Below are 19928 nucleotides of genomic sequence, written 5' to 3' on the forward strand. Positions count from 1 at the left end.
GATCCACCGAGGCGCCCAAACTCTCCCAGGTGAATTCGGCTTTTCCAGGTGAGGTTTTAACACACAAAGTTTAAGTCCAAATAAGTTCGCAATGAACGAAATGTCTGCCGAAGATGACAGACGGTTGCGGGTTAACACGTCCATTAGCGGCTTGGCAACAATGACAATGATTTCAGAGAGCATTAGCATATTTCCCCATTTAGTTTTGTTAGCAAAAAACACAAGAACAGTTCATGAATGGTTAAAATATGAAAAATGTTCGGGGTTGAAGTTTTGCCGTCGACTATATCAATATTACAGAACAACAGCCACGTCAGATAGAAAATGACAGAAAAAACATGTTTTGTTTTTTTTGTCTGACATGTCCATTCGGTAAAGTTACTCGCAGTTAGCTGAAGATTCAAGAATTGAAAGAGTTGCTATGCTCCATTATATGATCGAAGTAAAAAGTACAGTAAAACTACTCCTACTCTGTGAGCAGGATTTTAAGTCTTTATTGAACCTCCCAGAACCCTCACGCCCCAAAAAGTATTTCATGTACCGTAAATGATTATCCAAGTTTTATTAAACAACTAGCGCACAGAAATCTCTTTTCTTGATTTTTTTTTCTTTTTTTGGCAGGAAATGTCTAAGTCCTTTCCAATTTATGGAAAATAATAAAAAAAGAAAATAAAGGAATCCCATTGCTTGCAGTCAAATAAATAAATAAAATATGACATTGAATCAAGCTGCTGACATGTTATTTACATTTAATGGGAGCAGATGTGGCCAAAAATGTAGAAAGCCAATTCAAATCCAAAAAGGCCATAAAACATCCAGATGCATTAAGACATATAAAATAAGTTTACAGTTTTTCCTTCCACTGTTTTGCAAGTCTGATCACAGAAAGAACACACTTCTCGTGTCTGTGAGCAGGATTTGAAGTCTTTATTGAATCTCAGGCAGAAACATATATTTAATCCTTTATTGCTCTTGTCATTCTGCATAACCTCCATCCAGAACACACTGTAATACTGAACCCTTCGAAACACTTATTTCTGTTATTTTCTGTAAAACAAAATCAGCAGGCTGGGATTGTGTATTGAAGGAAAGTGGCCTCTCTCCAACAAGACTTGGTTTCTTTGACATAATTTCTAAAACAAAGAAGAAAATAAACCCTCATCTCATTCACAAGTCACGTATTCCTTCCCATTGATCCTGACTGTAGCAGTATAGATACTGTAACTTCTTCTGGTCTTATGGCTGATATAGCTTAAGGTTTTGGCTGTTGTGTAAAACGGCTACAGCAGTCATTCTTCCTCAAAATGACAACAAAAACAAACAAAAAGAGAGACACCAAGCAAATAAAAATAGTTTTTCCTGAATACATACATATCTAATTGCTTTTTTTTTTAAACTACTGATATTATTATTATAGTTGTTGTTATAATTATTATTATTATTATTAACGGTTATATCAACATGGAAGTAAACACAGTCAAACTTAAGTTATTGCCTCGATATTTTTTGCATGATAAGAAATAAGATGGACAGCAATCAGGTGGATTTTAATACATACCGACACAACAAACTCTCCAGACAAATGGCATGCAGGACATGACACTGAGCAAGGAAGTAGAAACATTTCTGAACACCGTACAATATGAACGCGTTGCGCTTTGAGGGAGTGTGTCTGGAAGACAGACGAAAAGGTTTTACAGATTACGTGTAACACTGTGTGCAAAAGGTTTTACATAAATATCAGACAGAACACACGTAACATAAACTTTAGGAACACACAACACAGTAGTCTTTAAATTGTTCTTAAAATATGGCTTATCCAGATATATCTTTTCTTTCTTTTCTTCTTTTAAATAGCCACTCATGTATTCTTTTATATGTGATATCTATGATTGTTTGCCCACCTTGATGGTATGCGTTGCATTTTTTATTTTTTATTTTTATGTACAAACTGAGTGAAGGTGGTGGACAGATATATTTTTCCATACTGCAGCTAACGCAGAGGAGAAAACAAAAAGTTCAAAATGTCTCAAACTAGAAGGGTAACCCATCTGAAATGTGACTTTAGCCCTCCACGTGTTGTTAGCTTTGAAATCTAACATGGCTGAAGCTAACATCAATCCAGCTAACATTCACCCGGTTGTTGAGTCAGTGTCGTCTGTTTGTTCACATCTGAGAAGTTTCCCTACTACAAAATTGTGATTTGACACCGAAACACTCCTCTAAATTCTACGTTGGATCTACGTTGACAATAAAAACCCGATTCAAGCCAACCTTGTGAATGTAGCCTGCAAATTCAGCCAGACAGTGTTAGCTTTAGTTAGCTGGCTAAGCTACTTCTTTAGCATGTCTTGCAGAGGGCCTGGCAGGTATTTCATCACTGTGTCCATGATGCTTTCTTCTTCCTCCTCATCTCCACAACCGGCCGGCACGGCTTTCTTGGGTCGGGTCAAGCTGCCGGCTGCGGGCTCCTCTGCAGCAGCCGCTGCCTCAGCCTCGGCCTCCTCTTTCTTCTTCAACCCGTACTGGCATTAAAACGCAGAACAAGAATGGTGAGTAATGCAAAGACAAAATACATATGAAAAAAAAGAAGAGGATCAAGTTGCTTTGTGACACATTGGATCCTTATTCAATGTGCACTCCCATTTTGAACCCAGACTTTGCCATTTTGCCTCTAAAATAAGATCCCATTTTGTTCAATGAACCAGTTGGTACCCTTAAACTTTACCACTGTACCCTATATATAAATTCCAAATTATGCGACAATAATCCCAAAAATGCTTGAATCTCAATGAATTACACAATTCATTATAAACTAATGTAGATTTAATATTACACCCTAAAGCATTGTTCAAGGTACTGAACCCTTTTTGGGCCAATAATCTGAGAAATGGACACCTGATCCAAACAAAATGGCAATAAAGCACTTTATGTTGGTAGATTATAGTTTTTTGAAGTCGCATAGCTTTCTGATTATGGGCAAAAAGTAGACTGTAGGAAATTTGAATCATCAGTTTTTAACTGTTCGGTATTATTGCCAAAGTTGACATGAATTAGTCAATACAAAGTTTCTAGTGAGAAAAAAATCTCCTTACCTGAGAAAGTGAGGTTTAAAACTACCAAAATGACAATTAAATTATCAGAGTTGATGCAATTGTTTTAGTACGTGTAGAAAAACTACTGAATAGTCTTTTGAGAGTGAGGATTTGTTTATCCAATCATTTGACGTTTGTTTTTGTTATTTTTCGGTCTGGGCTAAAAAAAAGCTTTAATAGGGAATTATTTTTAGGGAAACTAATCAACTCAAATCCACTTTGTCTCACTTTAAGCCCTGTTCTGATTTGGGTGGAACATTTTTAAGGAGATACCCTGCTGTAAGCCACATAATCATTAACACTCAGAAAATCTGCATCAACTTCTGATTTAGTTGTATTTCCTCATCAGCTCTCTATCTTTTTTATCGGCCTTCTGTCTCTTTTTGTTCTGCACAACTTCCTGATCCATGTCTGATGTATTTTAAACAGCAAGTTAAAAATAAGACTAAAGGAAGAGAAAAAAATAGCTGCCACTAAAAATAGCAAACGTCAGTAAAGCAGGTCAAAATTTAACTTTAAGAAGAAACATAAATGATCACGTCTTGCATTATTTTTGGATTGTTACACTTTTCAGGAGCTGTTCTATCAAGTAATTTTTGTTTAAAATGATTGACTTTCCCCTTAATCAGCTAGCGTGTTAATTAAAAACTTCTCTGGGAAATTGGCATTCTTTGTTTTCCTAATAATCTAATGGCTAGTAATCTATTTCCATTTCCTGTTCTTTCCCTTTGGTTAATGACGGCTACACTCAGACGGCAGATGTGGTTTACATCATACCTTATCCCTGATGCCTTGCCTCATCTGTTCCCTCTCAGCCTCCATCTTGGCGTATTTGTCCTTCCTCTCCTCCTCCTGCTGCCTCAGCGCTTCCTGTCGCTCCTCCTCTTTCTTTGCTGCATCGGGGTCCTCCTCCTTCTCCTCCCCGCCCAGCATCTTGCCCACATCAGGGGGGCCTCCTGAGAAACAAAAAGACGGCAGCGTAAAAGAGAGACATCAGGTACAGTGACGGCTCCAGCTGGTCTCTGAGACCGGAGTGTCGGAAAATTCAAGCTAGACTGTGGGATGGAGTGAATTAAGCGGAGGCAGACACAGGATGAGACAGAAAAGGAAAAGATTTTTTGACAGAACAGATTGCACACAAAGAGTGTTCCAGGTAAAGATTTTATGGACGTCATGACATTTGAACAAGCTGTTTTGATAGAGTGAGCATAGATTAAATTTTTCCTCCAGTTCTGCCTCGATGGAAACTTTTGTAGCATCTGTTCTGCGGGACTTTGGCTGCTGATAGGTTCTCTCTGGCAAAATGGCCTCAGGGGAGGAAAAGACTAATAGCTATTAGATGATCATTGCAAATGGCAACTGGAGGGAGGCTTGCTGGTGGTTGAGCCTTCAATCCTGTAGCTTAGCTTTTTTCCTCATGCAGATTGTTATTCTCAGGGAATTTCTGAGAATTTCATAAGTTTGGTTGTTCAGGCCACATGTAGCTTGTGAATCTAGAGAAGACTTTCCACCATATCCATTAGCGTGATGTATTGGGGCGTCCTTCAGGAATAAAGAGTATTGAGGTTGCTTAAATAAAAAGCCCCGAAATAAGAGCTGTGTCTGCTTGCTTGACATTGAGTCTATCTTCTACACAGTGGGTTTAGTAACTGAGCTAATCCTCAGCTTGAAGGTGTTTAGTTTATGGACAGTATTACATGAGACAATCTCTCTTTGTCTTCATTTACAGCTGAGCAGTAAGGTCTACTTCCACAGACTAATTAACTCGACTTGAACAAGTAGAACCCATGGCTGTAATGGTAAAAACAACTTGGGAAAACAATCACGGTCGCTCCGTTTACTACTCCTGTCCCTCATTTCCGAAGTCTGTCACGGCGCCTCGCGTGATTAATTGACATGGATGTAAGGAGTCAGTTGCCTGTGAGTGATGGTAAGATATGTTATGTGGCCGCTGCTCTGGTTGTACCAAAAAACACCAACCGGTTTGTCCCAAATCCAACCCTCTCCTGTGATCTTGAGATATGGATTATGACCAAATGCTTCAGATCCCAGATGAACCCGGCTGAGACGAGCCTTCCCTCACAGGGCCGCTGATTCTCTACCATGAAAGAAGTCAGTTCAGGTAATCAAAATGACTCCTGGTTGACTCGGGCACATCCCAATGGGAGCACACCACCAGGCAGATCCAGAATCTGTGGAAGGGACAATATGTCCCTTCTGGGCTTTGAGAAACTTGTGTCTACCTGGAGTAGATCTGAAGAATTTGAGTATTTCCAGGAAGAAGAACATCTGTAGGCAGAAGACCTAAAAACAAAAAACGGTGAACAAATGAACCCAACAGAAAGCTTTGGTCACGTAGAGGGCTTTAGCAGCTTTGTTCTTTATTCTAATGGCAAAGAATACAAAAACTAAAGTTACCTAAAGCAGTAAAGAGTATAATCCACAAATTACCTGCTTTGTTTAATTTCTTTGTTTTGTTTTACGCAGTAGAAGTAATCATTTATTTTTCAACCTGTTTTCATCCGGGGTAAACTGAACCGAGAAGGTCAAACCTACTAGGCTATTCGTAAGAAAGCTGATATTTTATGCTACAAATGCAGAAAAAAATCATTTTTGGGGATTTTTTTTATAGACATTGACATTTCATCTGCATGGATTAACATTTGGCTGCAAAATTCCATCATGCATCTCCATTATTAACTATTTTAATTATTTCAATTATTAACCAAGTGAAGAGCATGAATTTTTCTCCGTCTCTTCTCGAACGCCTCAACTTCAGTCGCACTTACATAAAAGTTTAAAGAAGCTCATTTTCTAGAAGAGAACTCAGGAATATTTATAGCTGCTTGAAGCAAAATGATTTGTCCAAATCTGACGTTTGGAAAGATTTATGTCGTGCGACAAACCAAGGAAGATCTAATGCCCTTTCGAATTCTTCCGCAGTATTATTTGAAATGAAGTCCCTTCATTGAAGCAAATATATTGCTGTAAAAAGGGGGAGATAGTCGTATAAAAAGAGAGAACTAGTTTTCCTACCTGTCCGAACTAACCATTTCCATCACCGGAAATCTGCTGAGCACAACGCAAAAATAAAAAGTCTGTCTAAAGGCATCTATGTAAACACAATGAACAAAAATGCCAGTGGTGGAAGAAATTTAGTTCAAGACCAGAGTAGACAAATGAACAGAAGAAGGGATGCAAGATAATTTCAATGTTGTGTTACCAACAGACTAATTTTGGGAAACAAAACGGGGAAGCGGGCTATCTCTTTGAGGCTTTATCGTCCAATTAGCCGAGCTGCTCCAGTCAGCAGGATTACCCTTCAGTTTATGAGCGGCCACACACAGAGACTGGTGAGCGTGTGACGGCCGAGGAAGATGACGAGCAAGAAAACAACACAAGCGGAGAGGGGACGACTGGAACGAGATGGAGAGAAGAGGAAGAGGAGAGGAAGGGAAGAGGCATTTGAGGGGAAAAAATAAACAGCCGAGAAGTCTGCAGCTGCCCGCGGTAATGTTGGAGTTTCGACTCATTCAGCATAATAAAATCAAACTTCAGCATGTTGAGGGAGAGAGAGGCAAAGCATCCTAATAAGCCTAATAAATCAGACAGCTACTTGAAGGGCCGTCCTTCAAATAGTTCTATTTAGTAGCTTTTTATGGCAAGGACAGGACAAAAAACACTATTGAGATTCCTTTCGTACCAGGAAACAGAGAACAATGTTGCAGTGCTATGCAGCCGTAAGCTTAGTGCTCAAATACCTGGGCTTAACCCTGCATAAAAGTGCCACCTTGAAATTAGTGGCTGCAGCTGAAGTCCACTTGCTCCTTTTTACCGAAGCTGTAGATCAGCTCCGACCCTCAGAAAAGCCTCCAGCCACAACGAGGAGCATCGATTTCTCCATAAATCAAACTTATTAAGTTGCAGAAGGAAGAAGAGACTTTGGCATTCGCTCCTCAAAAACCAGTAGATGGAAATAAAATGACTAAATACCCAAATAAGCATATTTAGAGACTATTGCCTTAACGGTCCATTTAAAGGAATTTTACATCTTTCTTAATATATATATATTCATTATTTAATTGACTAGACTTTCTAGGATCTTCTAATGAGTTTCTGTTTCCCTGGGATATATATAAGATGTGACACAGACACACACTTCTAGACAAGAACCCGTACTCGTATTCCAAGCACACACAGTAAGGATAATAAAGGTTTTTAAAAAAGAGAAAAGCTAACTATACCAACTATTGGGTGTACTTTTTGTTTAAGTCTGATGTCAGTATCGTTTTGGGTTCTACCAGCTAAGCTTTTCTCCAATTGTCTTGTGAATTTTAATCAAACTTTTAAAATGTCACAAGAAAAAAAAGCAAATCATGGGTGCTTCATCAGATAAAGAGATGCCAAGCTAGCATGGACCAAACATCTCAGAAAAACAGAGAGAACCTTACTGGGTTTAGAGTTTTTCAGAGTTTTATGCCTCTGGTAAGGCACAAACATGAGTCTAAAACCACCTCAAGAAAACAAGAAAACTTAATCCAACCTGCTTCTCTGAACATACTGGACCTGAATCCAGTAAAAACCCTTTGGGGTGGTGGACATTCAAAGAGGCGTCACTCTGTGTGTTACAAGCTTGTGAAAGGACATGGTTGAAGACTGAAGACTAATTACTGTTTTTTTTTTTTTTTGGTCAAAGTCTCACAAAGTAGCAGGAGTACCAATAATTGTACTCCTGCTACTTTGGAGTACAAAGTAGCAGGCAAGTTTGTTAAAAACATTTACTTTCAAGAAGGGATGTTTACACCATGCATGCATAGGTACTTCATAAGACATCAATGGAAATACAATCAAATAAAATAAAAAAAACATTTAAGCTTTGTTGAAAAGGACAAATTAATGTGTCACGCACCGGCAAATATTGCGTAAAAAGAAAGTTAATTTAAATCTAAAGATAATTTTTCATTTAACTCTGAATAATCAAATTTTTCAGTCACTCATCAGTGATCAGACAGTTCAGTAGTGAGATTCTTTGATCTAAAAAGTCTGTAAACAGAAATGTTTTAAACGTTTCCTGCACACATCAGGTTTCCAGGGAGTTGAAGAGCTTTAAACTAAATGTTGCCTAACTCAGAAATGCATTTTGGCCTGAGATCATTTGGTGCTTAATAAACAAACAATCGGATAACAAACATTTTCTGAAATTTTCAGTGTAAGATTATGTTAAAATAAAAAATGCCACATTTATTCTGAGCCTTTTTCCACATTGCCAAAGGGGGCCAATAAATAGCCTTGTACTTTAAGTAGAGAATAACAATAGACTGAAGTATTTTGACAACGAGGGGTAAAAATTCAATGAGGTCATAGATTTTCCTGCCGGGGGAGAGATTACCACAGATTTGACACTTCTGCTATGGGAAGGAAAAGATGTAAACGGAGTGAAGGAGACGTGTGTGCACATAAATTGTTTACTTTCATTTCTGGCTTATATCCATAAGATCTGGTGGGGTTTGGCTTTTCTTGCCCCACGTGTTTAAATGAACACATCGTGTAAATTCTCATGAAGAGCAAAATGCAAATGCATAAACTGAATATAGAGTATCTGGTGTGAGTCTGTCACTGGCTGTATTTACATATTCTATATGTGCCTCTTCACAGCTTCTGCTCACATTCACTCTGCATTCATGCAGGAGAGAGTGACTGTATAACCTGAAGTGGGTTAAGGTCGCAGCAAACAATGCATTCATAGGAAAACATGAAGCGTTTCAAGTGGCGCTAGCAGAGAAACGGTGCCTCTTTTTCTCTGCAGATATTGAAATGAACGGTCTTTGAAACTCAAATTAATCTCCACACAATATGTTTTTAACTGTGAATATGCAGATTAGGATCCATACACGTAACCCTAAGTAAAGCTAATTTAGTCTAAGTGAACAAAATGGTCAAATTCAGCAGATTAAGATAATCTGTTCAAACCTGATTATTGTTTTTTTGTTAATACTCCAGATATATGCTTTTCAAGTATTTCCCATTTGCATAAAATCTGCATACAAGGTTATGTGTTCAGATTGGATGTCCTGCATGTGCACATTGCCAAAAACAGCGAGAATACAAAAACTAACAAAGGTTTTAACAGAAAAAACATTTAATTTCAGCCTCTCTTGGTGCCAGTTTTATACAAACTGCGTTGAACATACGTGGAGATGCCTCACACCAGCGCCGTTGAAATTAAGTTATCATTATGGGCTAAACCCGAGTGTCCAGATAGCTGTTTTGGCCTAATTGCACCACGATTCATTTCAATAATACTTGAACTCAGCAGCGAGACAAAGGGTGTCATTTCTTAAATCCTCTCTGCTAAATTGCCTCTTAGCTAAGTCTTTGTTAAATCCAAAGCCTCCGGGGAAAGTGGGAAAGATCGCCAACCTCAGCCAACTTTCCCAGTGCTTGAACTTTTTGCAGCATCAGATAAACAGCGCCTTAATCTGCCCTCTTTTCAGAGGACGGCACTTTAAATCCAGCGCCTGGTTGGACGGACCGGGTCCGCGGGTATTAACGACGGCAGAAATGTGGCGGTAACACAGAAGAGCAGCAGCACTTTTTCCTCAGCATTTTTATTCTTTGGATTCATTTTAGTTTCCTCCCAGAAGCAGAATATCAATCGGGGCCGTGGTTGGAAACAGCTTTGTTTTGCACTAAATCCTCTTGTCATATGCACAGCTTGACACAGCTTGTCTGTCTGCACGGCATTTTTGTAAACGCATTTAAGGAAGTTTTATGCAAGAAATTCACTAAATTCAACTTTAATATGCAACAACTTTATTCAAGGAAGACACATCTGTCAGTTTCTCTGCTCTGTAACACTTGGTTTTGATTTATTTTCATGGTATTGAAGATATGTCGTAAATAAAATTGCTTTCTACTGACGTATTCATTTGAACAGCCTGTTTTTGCGATGTTTTCTTCAGATGAACCATAAAAAGTTTCACCAAAGCTGCTACACCATGACAGTTTATGTAAATTATTTCTAAACATAAGAAAGTATTGGCATGAAGATGACAATGCAATTATCTGTGAGTAAAAAATCTATTGTTCACTTTTTTTACTTTTCATTGTTTCCTTGTTTTATCAAACAAATCTTTTTTTCTTTTTTTTACTGCAGGTTTTTATTGCCTTTAATTTCCCCTTAACTTAGATTTGACCAAAGTTACAAAACAATGAACTTCTGCTCAGAGATAACTGTTTATCCAAACTGTTTATCACATTATTATGATGTGAACACAAGACGCTCATCTCTTAAAGCCGATTTAAGAGACTAAATGTGAACTGATGAAATTACTTCACAGGTTAGCTAAAAAAAACTTATTGGTTATTTTCTCTATGCTGTTGGAAGTAGGCCTGTCACAAGAAGCAATAAATCAATTAATCACATGATTTAAATGATTTCCATTCGGGCAACTGTCGTTAAAGAGAGGCTCGCCTTTAGTATTATTAAAGTCTCCATTTTGAGAAACAAACATTTCATCCCCATTAGGAAGTAGTTGGCCTGCACTTCCTGTCTCTTTTGCCTGGCTGTTGATGACTTTTTTAAAATTCAATGTAATTTTTGTTGTTTTATTTGTTTATTTTGGATATTTTAAATGTTTTCCGCTTCCTGCGTTAAATGTTTCTTTGAAATAATAATTATTTTTTTATCTTTGAGTTGGTGTTCTCACGTTATTGTGCCATTTTTATATAATATTAGTTGAAATATTAGTTGAAACTGATCTCAAAATGACAATGTTATCATTTATTGCAATAATTTCTGAGACAATTTATTGTCCAGCAGGATTTATAACGACAGGCCTCGTCTGGACTAAAGTTGTTTGGTTTTAACTAATATTCATTTATTTTTTATCAAAGTCTGAACATTATAGTTTTGGTCAAAATTTAAAAAAGGAGTGGCCTGATAAAGGACAAGTTATCTAGATTACCTAATTTGCACAAGATAGATGATAAACAATGATTATCAATTAATATAATTTATTCGCCTTCATAATTTCTCACAAGACAAAAGTAAATGCATTTTAATGTTAAATTTGTCATAAATTTCTCTGTCTTAGATGTGCATGTTTTACCTCTACACTCCTGCTATTAGGATATTAATTATATAAATGAAACCATCCTTTCTTTTGTAAAGATCAATTGTCATGAGAAAAGCTTTTTTGCTCAGTACAAAAATATCTTCAAAATCAAATCAAAACAAAAACGAACTCAATAAGGAGGTTAAAGGCACTTTAAACACATAATTTTGTTTTTGCTGGCGTAACAGAGAATCTGTGTGTGTGTGTGTGTGTGTGTGTGTGTGTGTGTGTGTGTGTGTGTGTGTGTGTGTGTGTGTGTGTGTGTGTGTGTGTGTGTGTGTGTGTGTGTGTGTGTGTGCGTGTGTGTAGGTTTGCCCGTCGTGTACTGAAGATCCGATCCATCAGCCAATCGTGTTACAGAGCTGTTTAACGAAATTATCTCCACTTTCAGGGAATTGGGGAGGAAGGAGTCTCTCAAGGTGTCTCTTGTTTCATTTCCCCTGAAATGGCTTCACTTACATGTGATTCCCTCTTTGGTAGTGAAGAGTGTAAAACTGGATCCACATACGTTAGAATTTAGGACCAAATAAATGATAGTTGGTAATAGTTGCTCCGAAATAGCAATAGAAGAAGAAGTAATTTTACGATTAATGTAAATTATTTCAATAAGAAAGACCGTGATGAGCCAATATGGTTTAAAACAAAATAATTTTGGTGGGCTAGTGTGAGAACAGAATCACTGTAAAACCTCTCAGCATGTTTCATTTTTACTTGGTGTTCTGCAGAGTATCGACTTTTCTGAGGGCATTTTCTCTTATTAAAGCTCTCCTTCCCTGGCCTGTCAGTTTAGGACGGGTCATTTTCTGAGATCTTCAAGTCTTGGGAAATTATTTGAGAAGTCAATTCATCTTTAAGCTTCTTCAAACTTTACCCTCAACCATTAATTTGCAGAAATGGCAACTCTGTTTATTAAATAGTTGATTTCTGAAGCCAATCTGTTGAACAGAATTTAATTCGGGGTCGTCAGAGGAAAGTGGACTGATCCCATTTGCACATCACGCTTTTTAGATTTTTATCTGCTTGAAATTAACGTATCGGTTTCCTTCCACTTCATTCCTTCGTCTCTACAAATGACTAAGAGTTGGCTGCCATTTTCCCTAAGGCAGTCATATTGCTGCTTGAGGCCTTTGTAGTTTGACTGAACTCATCTACATTTCCTCTGGGATCAGCAGAGTAGTATTTTAAATTGAATTTGAATGTTGGAGCTCTTTAAAATGTCTTTTATAACAATGGTCCAATCTGTCACAGTGGGTTGGAAAAACCAACTGGAAAACCCCCCTTTGGGTTTCCCACTCGGAAAATCAGAGAATCAAACGATCCAATGTGGCCGCTCCTCCCATCAACAATAGTAAGCTGTGGTGGAAACGTGTCTATTTTGAAGGACACGCTTGTAAGAGTTAAAAGTGGTGTTTGGATGCGCAAAGTAGAGTTTAAAACGATGTTTGTATATACTATGCATAATGGCTACTTGGTGGAATCCTGATTTCTCCAACTACGTTAACTGGAAAACCTGTGAAGTCATTCCCAGCCCCAATTTCCAACTTCTAAGGTAAAGGGACGCGACATAACTTCAGATTTTCTGAGTATTAGAAGTGCTGGGTCAGTTTTCGAGCACTCTGCAGCGGGAACAAATATTTAACTATGGCGTTAAGTTCCTCAGCAGAAGCTGTTTGCCAGCCTGTTTAATTCCTTTAAAACGAACAATGACCCATCACTAATTAAAATGTGTTCCAGTGGTTTCGTACATTCATTTAGAGGAAACTCATGAATAAACGTCTGGGGAAAATAAGGTTTTTGGGAAGCTTCATTACTGTGTCGGTAACAGTTAATCTTAGCTTAAGCTCTAGCTTTTTGGCTAGCGGTCGAACACAAAGTAGGATTTTTTTCCTGTCCAAAAGGTGTTGTGTCATTAGTCGCTCTTTTTAGTGACAGGTTTGCAGGTCTTAACTGTTTTGGGCATCAGGTGACATACAGTTTTCAGCTGTGGTTTCTCAAGGCAGAGCCAAGCAAGCCAGGCGAGTATCAAATTATAGCCCTGCTGAGTCATTTCAGTTCAACTACGCTCCGTCTTCCTCCCCGTATCTGTAACTAGAGCCGCCTTAGAGGATTACTTAATGCACTGGAAGCATTCTCTCAGTCACGAAGACTCATCCTCACAGTGCCGCAGCTTTGGAAAACGCAGTTGAAACTCCATCCATCCATTTTCTTTACACCCTTGTCCCTTAGTGGGGTTGGGAGGTGCTGGTGCCTATCTCCAGCTAACGTTCCGGGCGAGAGGCGGGGTCACCCTGGACAGGTCGCCAGTCTGTCGCAGGACAACACAGAGACACACAGGACAAACAACCATGCACACACACGCTCAAACCCATGGGCAATTTGGAGAGGCCAATTAACCTGACAGACATGTTTTTGGACTGTGGGAGGAAACCGGAGTCCCTGGAGAAAACCCACGCATGCACAGGGAGAACATGCAAACTCCATGCAAATTCCCGGGCCGGGAATCGAACCCAAAACCTTCTTTCTGCAAGGCAACAGCTCTACCAACTGCGCCACTGTGCAGCCCACAGCTGAAACTAAATGGGCAAAAAACAAAAAAAAAACTGACCAGGAAGTTTGCAGCTGAAAATCTGACTTCTACAACTTGGAAAATGTGGACTGTAAAATGCAGCCTGGTTTATTTTATTTCCCATCTTTCAAGGTTATGGGGCAGACATAAAATTTCAAATCACCGTCTCAGCAAATATCATTGTGATGGGGGTATAAACTGTCCAGTTAGTTTGACGAAGCAACATTTTTCTGACCCAAACCAAGCATGGTGTCCAAACAGTGTCCGACAGAAAGAAGAGAGAGTGGAAAAACGATTCAACTCAACTCTCGCGGTTAAATAAATCGTTGTTGAGCTCCATCGCCATCATCCTGAAAACTAGTAGATTTTTTTAAAACTCTCAAGTCCCTAAAACTAAACAAGGCAATCCATGTTTTGACCTTGACAAATAAATATTTGCGCCTACCACAAAATGTCTGTGTTCGTTGTTATTTTAAAAGGGATTTTCAGTCTACTCCGTTTTATGTTTGTGTCGTTAACAATTGACACTGTCGCTGTGGAAAAACGTCAAGTTTGGCCAGTTTCTTCCACTACGTGATAAAACAAGTCTTTTTCTTTATTTAAATGCTCAAAAAATCTACTTTTAATATAAGAAAAGCAGTTTTGGCTGCCAGGAAAAAAAACTAAAAACATCCAACTAAAACATGTAGACTAGTTTACAAAAAAAATTGTAGTTGCAACAGTTTTAATATGTTAAATTAAAACTGGCTTGGTAAAAATACAGGTTAAGTTTGTAAATTCAGTTCGACATTTCTGTTGGATTAGTCAACTTGCTGTTTTACAAATTCTTTTGGTGGAAAAAATGATGCACCATTTTTGACCATAACCCTGGGTAAATGTAATTTTGGTGCACAGTGTGAATTCCTTCCACTTGAAATATACCATCCAATTATTGCGTCCAGCTGTCTTTTGAAAAATAAATATTGAACACGTAGACATTACGATGGCAGCTGCAGTTCAACGCACTGTGCAGCTCTGTTGGGTTTAATAGAGTGCCTCACCCTACATTAGATGAAAACCATGTGAGCGCAGATGCCGTCATTTGAAAAAGACAGTGAACTCTTTTAGTTCTGGAGTTCTGACATTCAAATCATTTGGTTTTAAAATTATTTGGCTGTCATGTGTTGTAATAGCAGGAGGTAAAGTGACCTCAGCCTCAATTTTACATAGCAACACGCTACAAATTCCACTTTCGTTACTTATTATGCAAAGTGGTGCAACACGAGAACCCCAAGTTTATTTAAAATTGTAAAATGTTAATTATAGGAAGCATGTTTTATTTGAACTGTAACTGCAGGTGTGTGTGAATGGCTTTCTGTCTTGGCCTTGTGGACTGGAGGCATGAAACTCTTGCATCTCCCCTGATGCATGCTGGGATATAAGCTCCAGCCTCCTTGCATCCCTCAACAGAAATATGAGATGGATGGATGGATGGATGGATTTGCATATATATGTTTGTGCCATATAAGAGCTGCATGAAAACCACAAATATCACAATGGGAAATAATTAGAATATATATATAAACATCTGGTGCACATGTTTTGTTTACAACATAAATGCTAATGGAGGTTCACCTTCACTAAAGTGTGAAGAGGAAAACGTAATTTCATACAATGTGTGAAAATGACTGGCGCAGCAACTGATTTCATTGTTGCTGTTTTTTCTCTGTTTTCTATGATTATCCTGACGATGTTTACAAAATTCAAAATTTCAAACCATTTTTTAGACTTGCGTTGTGATGTACAGCTAACTTTAAAAGAAAAAATGTGTGTAACTCGTTATGCGTGACAGCCGACTGCATTCCGGTTTCTGTTGGACTCCCCAGAAGCGGACCTCGTTCTGCTTAATGAGGTACTATTAAGGTCAACACCAGAACCCAACAGCAATGTGTGATACTGGTGGAGACCGAACTGAAACACACTCATTAATCTAGTAAATATTCAATTCTGGTCTCTTAATTAGCTCAAAAAAGTCTTATGTTGCTTAAAAATTAATATGAACGTTTTATGTTTTAGTCTGAAAACACAACATTGTGTTATTGTTGCCAACTCAAGATGTTTTTTTTTAATTAGAGTGAATGATTGGAGTCCAGATACTTAAAGTATCGAATGTGTCTAGCAGTTAAGATAATAAAAGAACTTTAATTAAACTTGGAAACGTGTTTGTTTCAACAAACATTGCACGTCTATTGCATGTGCAGACGTGTCTATATTATTGTTGAATTAAAACTAAAATCACAATTTAAACTAGAACTGCAAGCTGTTATAATGGGTTCCTCGCCCAACCCAGCAGGTTAAAAAAATCAAGTTAACAAAAACGTTTATTTCAGATATTTAGATAAACTGAACTGGTCCAGCTTTAAAGTGCTTATACTAAAGTAAGATCACAGAAACTGGTCATTTTGAAATGTTCAGAGTTCAATTTTGTCCTGATTCACTTTTAAATAAGCTAAAAAAAAAATTTTATCAAGCAAATATATTGCAATATTTTACCTCTGTAACATATCTGATGGCAAAAACAGTGAAATATGTGAGTGTAAAGAAATGAAATTAGAGCTGAAAAATGCCCTGATAAGCAATGACCATTGATGTTGTGTGGATCTTAACTAACATGTACTGACAGACTCTGAGCAGATCAATAGATCCCTGGATTGATTATCTAACTGATTGGTTTGCTTCATTATCAGACCGCCTCTACCCTCTCATAATGATTTATAGTTCGACCTTTATGCTGAGTCGGTCGTTTTGTCGATATTCCACTAAATAAGGTCAACTGTAGGTTGAAAAAAGAAAAAAAGCTTCGTCCCGCAGAGAATTGATGTTGCACATCAAACTCTACGACTTTCTAAAGTTTACCCCACCCATTGGAGCTGACCCGCTCTCAACGGCAAGCGCCCCTTTGCAGCAGACGTGAGGCACCGAACCCACCCACTCTCTCGAAATCTGGCATCTGCAGCTCTGACTTAAAACCTGCCTCCGACTCAATGCAGTTGATTTAAGAATTCACAGTGCGGCTGCAGGGCACGCAGCTCGGCTTATGCAGAGTGAGGCAGCGGCTGCCTCTCCTGCATCCCAATGAGACGACGGAGTGGGTGGGGAGGGGAAGAGGGGGCTACACGTCAGCCCCCGCCATTCAACCGTAGCCGACTAACTGCTGCAACCTGGAGAGCGGCGGCTCGACGGCACGCACGACTGAGCCGAATGGGAGAGATCCCTGCATTAAAACGGCCGGTGCCACTTTCCTGCTCTTTGCCTTGGAGCTAAAGCTGACAAGGTGGTTCAGTTGCAGAGCTATTATTAGGACTAATTAGAGGCAAATATTATCCAAGAGGATAGAGCTTGAAGGATGTAAAGGACAAAAACAAAAATTTTTTTGCTCTAATTCTCTCCTGTCTTTATCGCTTGCTTTCAAGAACTTTGACTTTACTTTCCACATAAGTTACTCTGTGTGCATGTGTGAGAGAGTGAGGTCTTTAGTTTGGTGCAGGATGCAAAAACAGCCCAACGTCCCACCAACAACTACAAAGCAAGCGCCGCTCGACAGCGTCCCTTTAAATCCTGAGCACTGCAGTGCTGTTAAATCAACCTCGCGCCAAGGCAGACGACTCACCTCCCAGCGCAGCTTTCATTACAAAATTCATGATGAGGCAGTTCTGCGTTCCCTTCCCTCAGTCGTCAATGTTATCAGGGACAGACCTGGAGCCAGGGAACAAAACACAGGAGTTTTAAACGGGATGGAAATCAAAGAAAGAGAGAGAGAGAGAATATATCTACACCATAAGCACCCAAAACCCAGTTTTACTACTGAATTGCTGTAAATGTCCATCCACAGATTCAAGATCGTGTTTACTTTAGACTAACCCGGGCTCTTTCTGGAGGAGCGGTGAGTTTAGACGAGGCACCTGCGCCCTCGATTCACAACCTCACTCCATCTTGAGAGGATTTACGCTGACACCGCCTGACTTTAGAGTAATTCATCCTCATAAAAACAAGGACCAGAAACGAGGGAAGGAAGGTGAAAACAAAGGCAGGGTCGCGCTCATCCAGAGGCGGCTGCGTTCTGCATCCACTGGGCCCTGAAGGAGCTTTGCACAATAAAGAAAAAAGCTTTGCAGAAATGTTTAGGACGCTCTCATTCTCCTCCACTTCAGCGTCCCTTATACCATCCTAACCTTGTTGTAAGACTTTTTATGAAACCAAATTTGTAGTAATCATACATATAAATGTGCATTTTTTCACAATATTGAACTTTATTCCTGTGAGACTCAAAACTCACGTTAACTGTATGACACTGAGTTTCACGGAGGCTAAACCATCTAATTAATTTAAAGCTTGACTCCTGATTTGTGTACTCTCTCTCTATGTATAATTCAAAGGTAATCTGTGCAGTCCTGCTGCATTCTCCTGCATACCCTTGACACTGCAGCACAGGCAGATGCGTTCATAACTTCCTGCATCAGAGTCGTCGTGCAGCAGTTGGAACGATTGTTTCCTGATTTCGTCCCACTGCACCAGGACCCCCAGTTCCTCCTCGCTCAAACCCGTCCGGTCGTAACTAAGTGTTCTTATCCGCTCTCACTTCACCTCCCGCTATTACCGCGTACGACGGACAAAACCCAGCGCTGGAAAACATAAGTTACGTAAAAGAGAAGGGCACGCGAGCACAAGCATCCTCTGGTGAGAGGTGCAGAGACCTGCCACCGTCCCGTCCCGTCATCCAACAGTCTCCCCGCATCATTTACCTGCTTTTTCGATGCTCCCCCCTTTCCTTGGCGCTCCTTGAATCAGCCGTCTTCCTTCGTCCCCTCGCCAGGAAGAAACAAAACGAGCAATTTATGCAACTCAAGCGAAGCGACGTGCCTCTCTTTGTGCAAGCAGCTCTCAGTTTGCAGTCATGCCGGCTGTGTCAGAGTCAAGGCTGCAGCGGAGGAGGAGGAGGAGGATGGGGAGAGTCTATTCCTGCAGGACGAGGGGGAGAACATGCACAAAAAGACGGAGGGGGAGGGGGAGCAACACGGATGATATGCCCTACCTCTTCAGTGTAGTTCAACTTCGACAGTGAGCACGAAACATTTAATTTGGTGCGTTCTAGTAATCTATTTTACTTGTGAATGCATGTGATTTGTACGATAAACATGCTTAAATCTTATTTGTTTAGTCCTCATCGTGCAGATCTTAGCTGTCCAGAAACACCTTGTGTCTTGACAATGGAAAGCCATCTGCATCACTCTACTCTTAGCTACTACCAGTTGTACTTTTATCCCCGCTAGGATTTGAGACCGTCTGTCTGTCTGTCCGTCCATCCATCCATTCATTTTCTTTACACCCTTGTCCCTTAGTGGGGTCGGGAGGGTTGCTGGTGACGATCTCCAGCTAACGTTTCGGGCGAGAGGCGGGATACACCCTGGACACGTCGCCAGTATGGATTTGAGACCGTTCATTGGATAACCTGACGGACTATCACAAGGACTCTATCAGCCCGGTTCTTACTTCACTTTCTTTCACCCAGCAGCCTCACTGACCTGAATAACGCGTCCACCTGCTCACCTGTCCCCAAACACACTTATCGCTGCCTTGACGTCAAGGACAAAACGTGTGTGTCGCCTGACCTTGATTCAGACTCTAAACTGTAAAATGAACTCATCTGGAGTTGTAAGTGCTTAAGTCGTTCCCCTTTTTCTCATTTTCATGGTGACATTTAGGCACGTGGTGAAGAAGACAACGAAAGAGCCCAGAAAGCTGTTAAACATCTCCCTCCCCCTGCAGCTAGTGTTCAAGATAAAGTTCTGTTTTTTTGTTGTTTTTTTTCCATTTCATCCACAGGAAATCTATGGATGAGAACGAACTCTCATTTTTATTGGTCGCTAAGCGAACACCATGCAGTGAAATACATGACAGAGCTTAAAACAGGACAACAAAAATAACTGCTACGGATCAATACCAATGCCAGTTTAAATCAGTAAAATTGGTGATTAACATCAATTTATAACTTTATCGTGTTTAAAGTGCAAGCTGCATCTTACCAACCTTGAAAATTCTGGACAAAATATCTTTTTAAAAGCTATTTAAGGAGTTTGTGGTCCATACGTTTCATTCTGCCTCCCCCACATT

General features: G+C 39.5%; 1 protein-coding gene across 1 annotated transcript; it reads right to left on the bottom strand.

Moving 5' to 3' along the window:
* Positions 1–906: 906 nt before the first annotated feature.
* On the bottom strand, positions 907–18758 carry cplx2a (complexin 2a). The gene is made up of 4 exons (XM_008415482.3): positions 18560–18758; positions 17428–17513; positions 3873–4051; positions 907–2525 (listed from the first exon to the last, which is right to left on the bottom strand). Exons 2-4 carry the CDS (start codon positions 17456–17458, stop codon positions 2334–2336), a joined length of 402 nt encoding a protein of 133 aa, XP_008413704.1. The 5' UTR covers positions 17459–17513; positions 18560–18758; the 3' UTR covers positions 907–2333.
* Positions 18759–19928: the final 1170 nt, after the last annotated feature.

Source organism: Poecilia reticulata, chromosome 1 (assembly GCF_904066995.2).
Source record: "Poecilia reticulata chromosome 1, P_reticulata-male-v2, whole genome shotgun sequence".
NCBI classification, from domain to species: domain Eukaryota; kingdom Metazoa; phylum Chordata; class Actinopteri; order Cyprinodontiformes; family Poeciliidae; genus Poecilia; species Poecilia reticulata.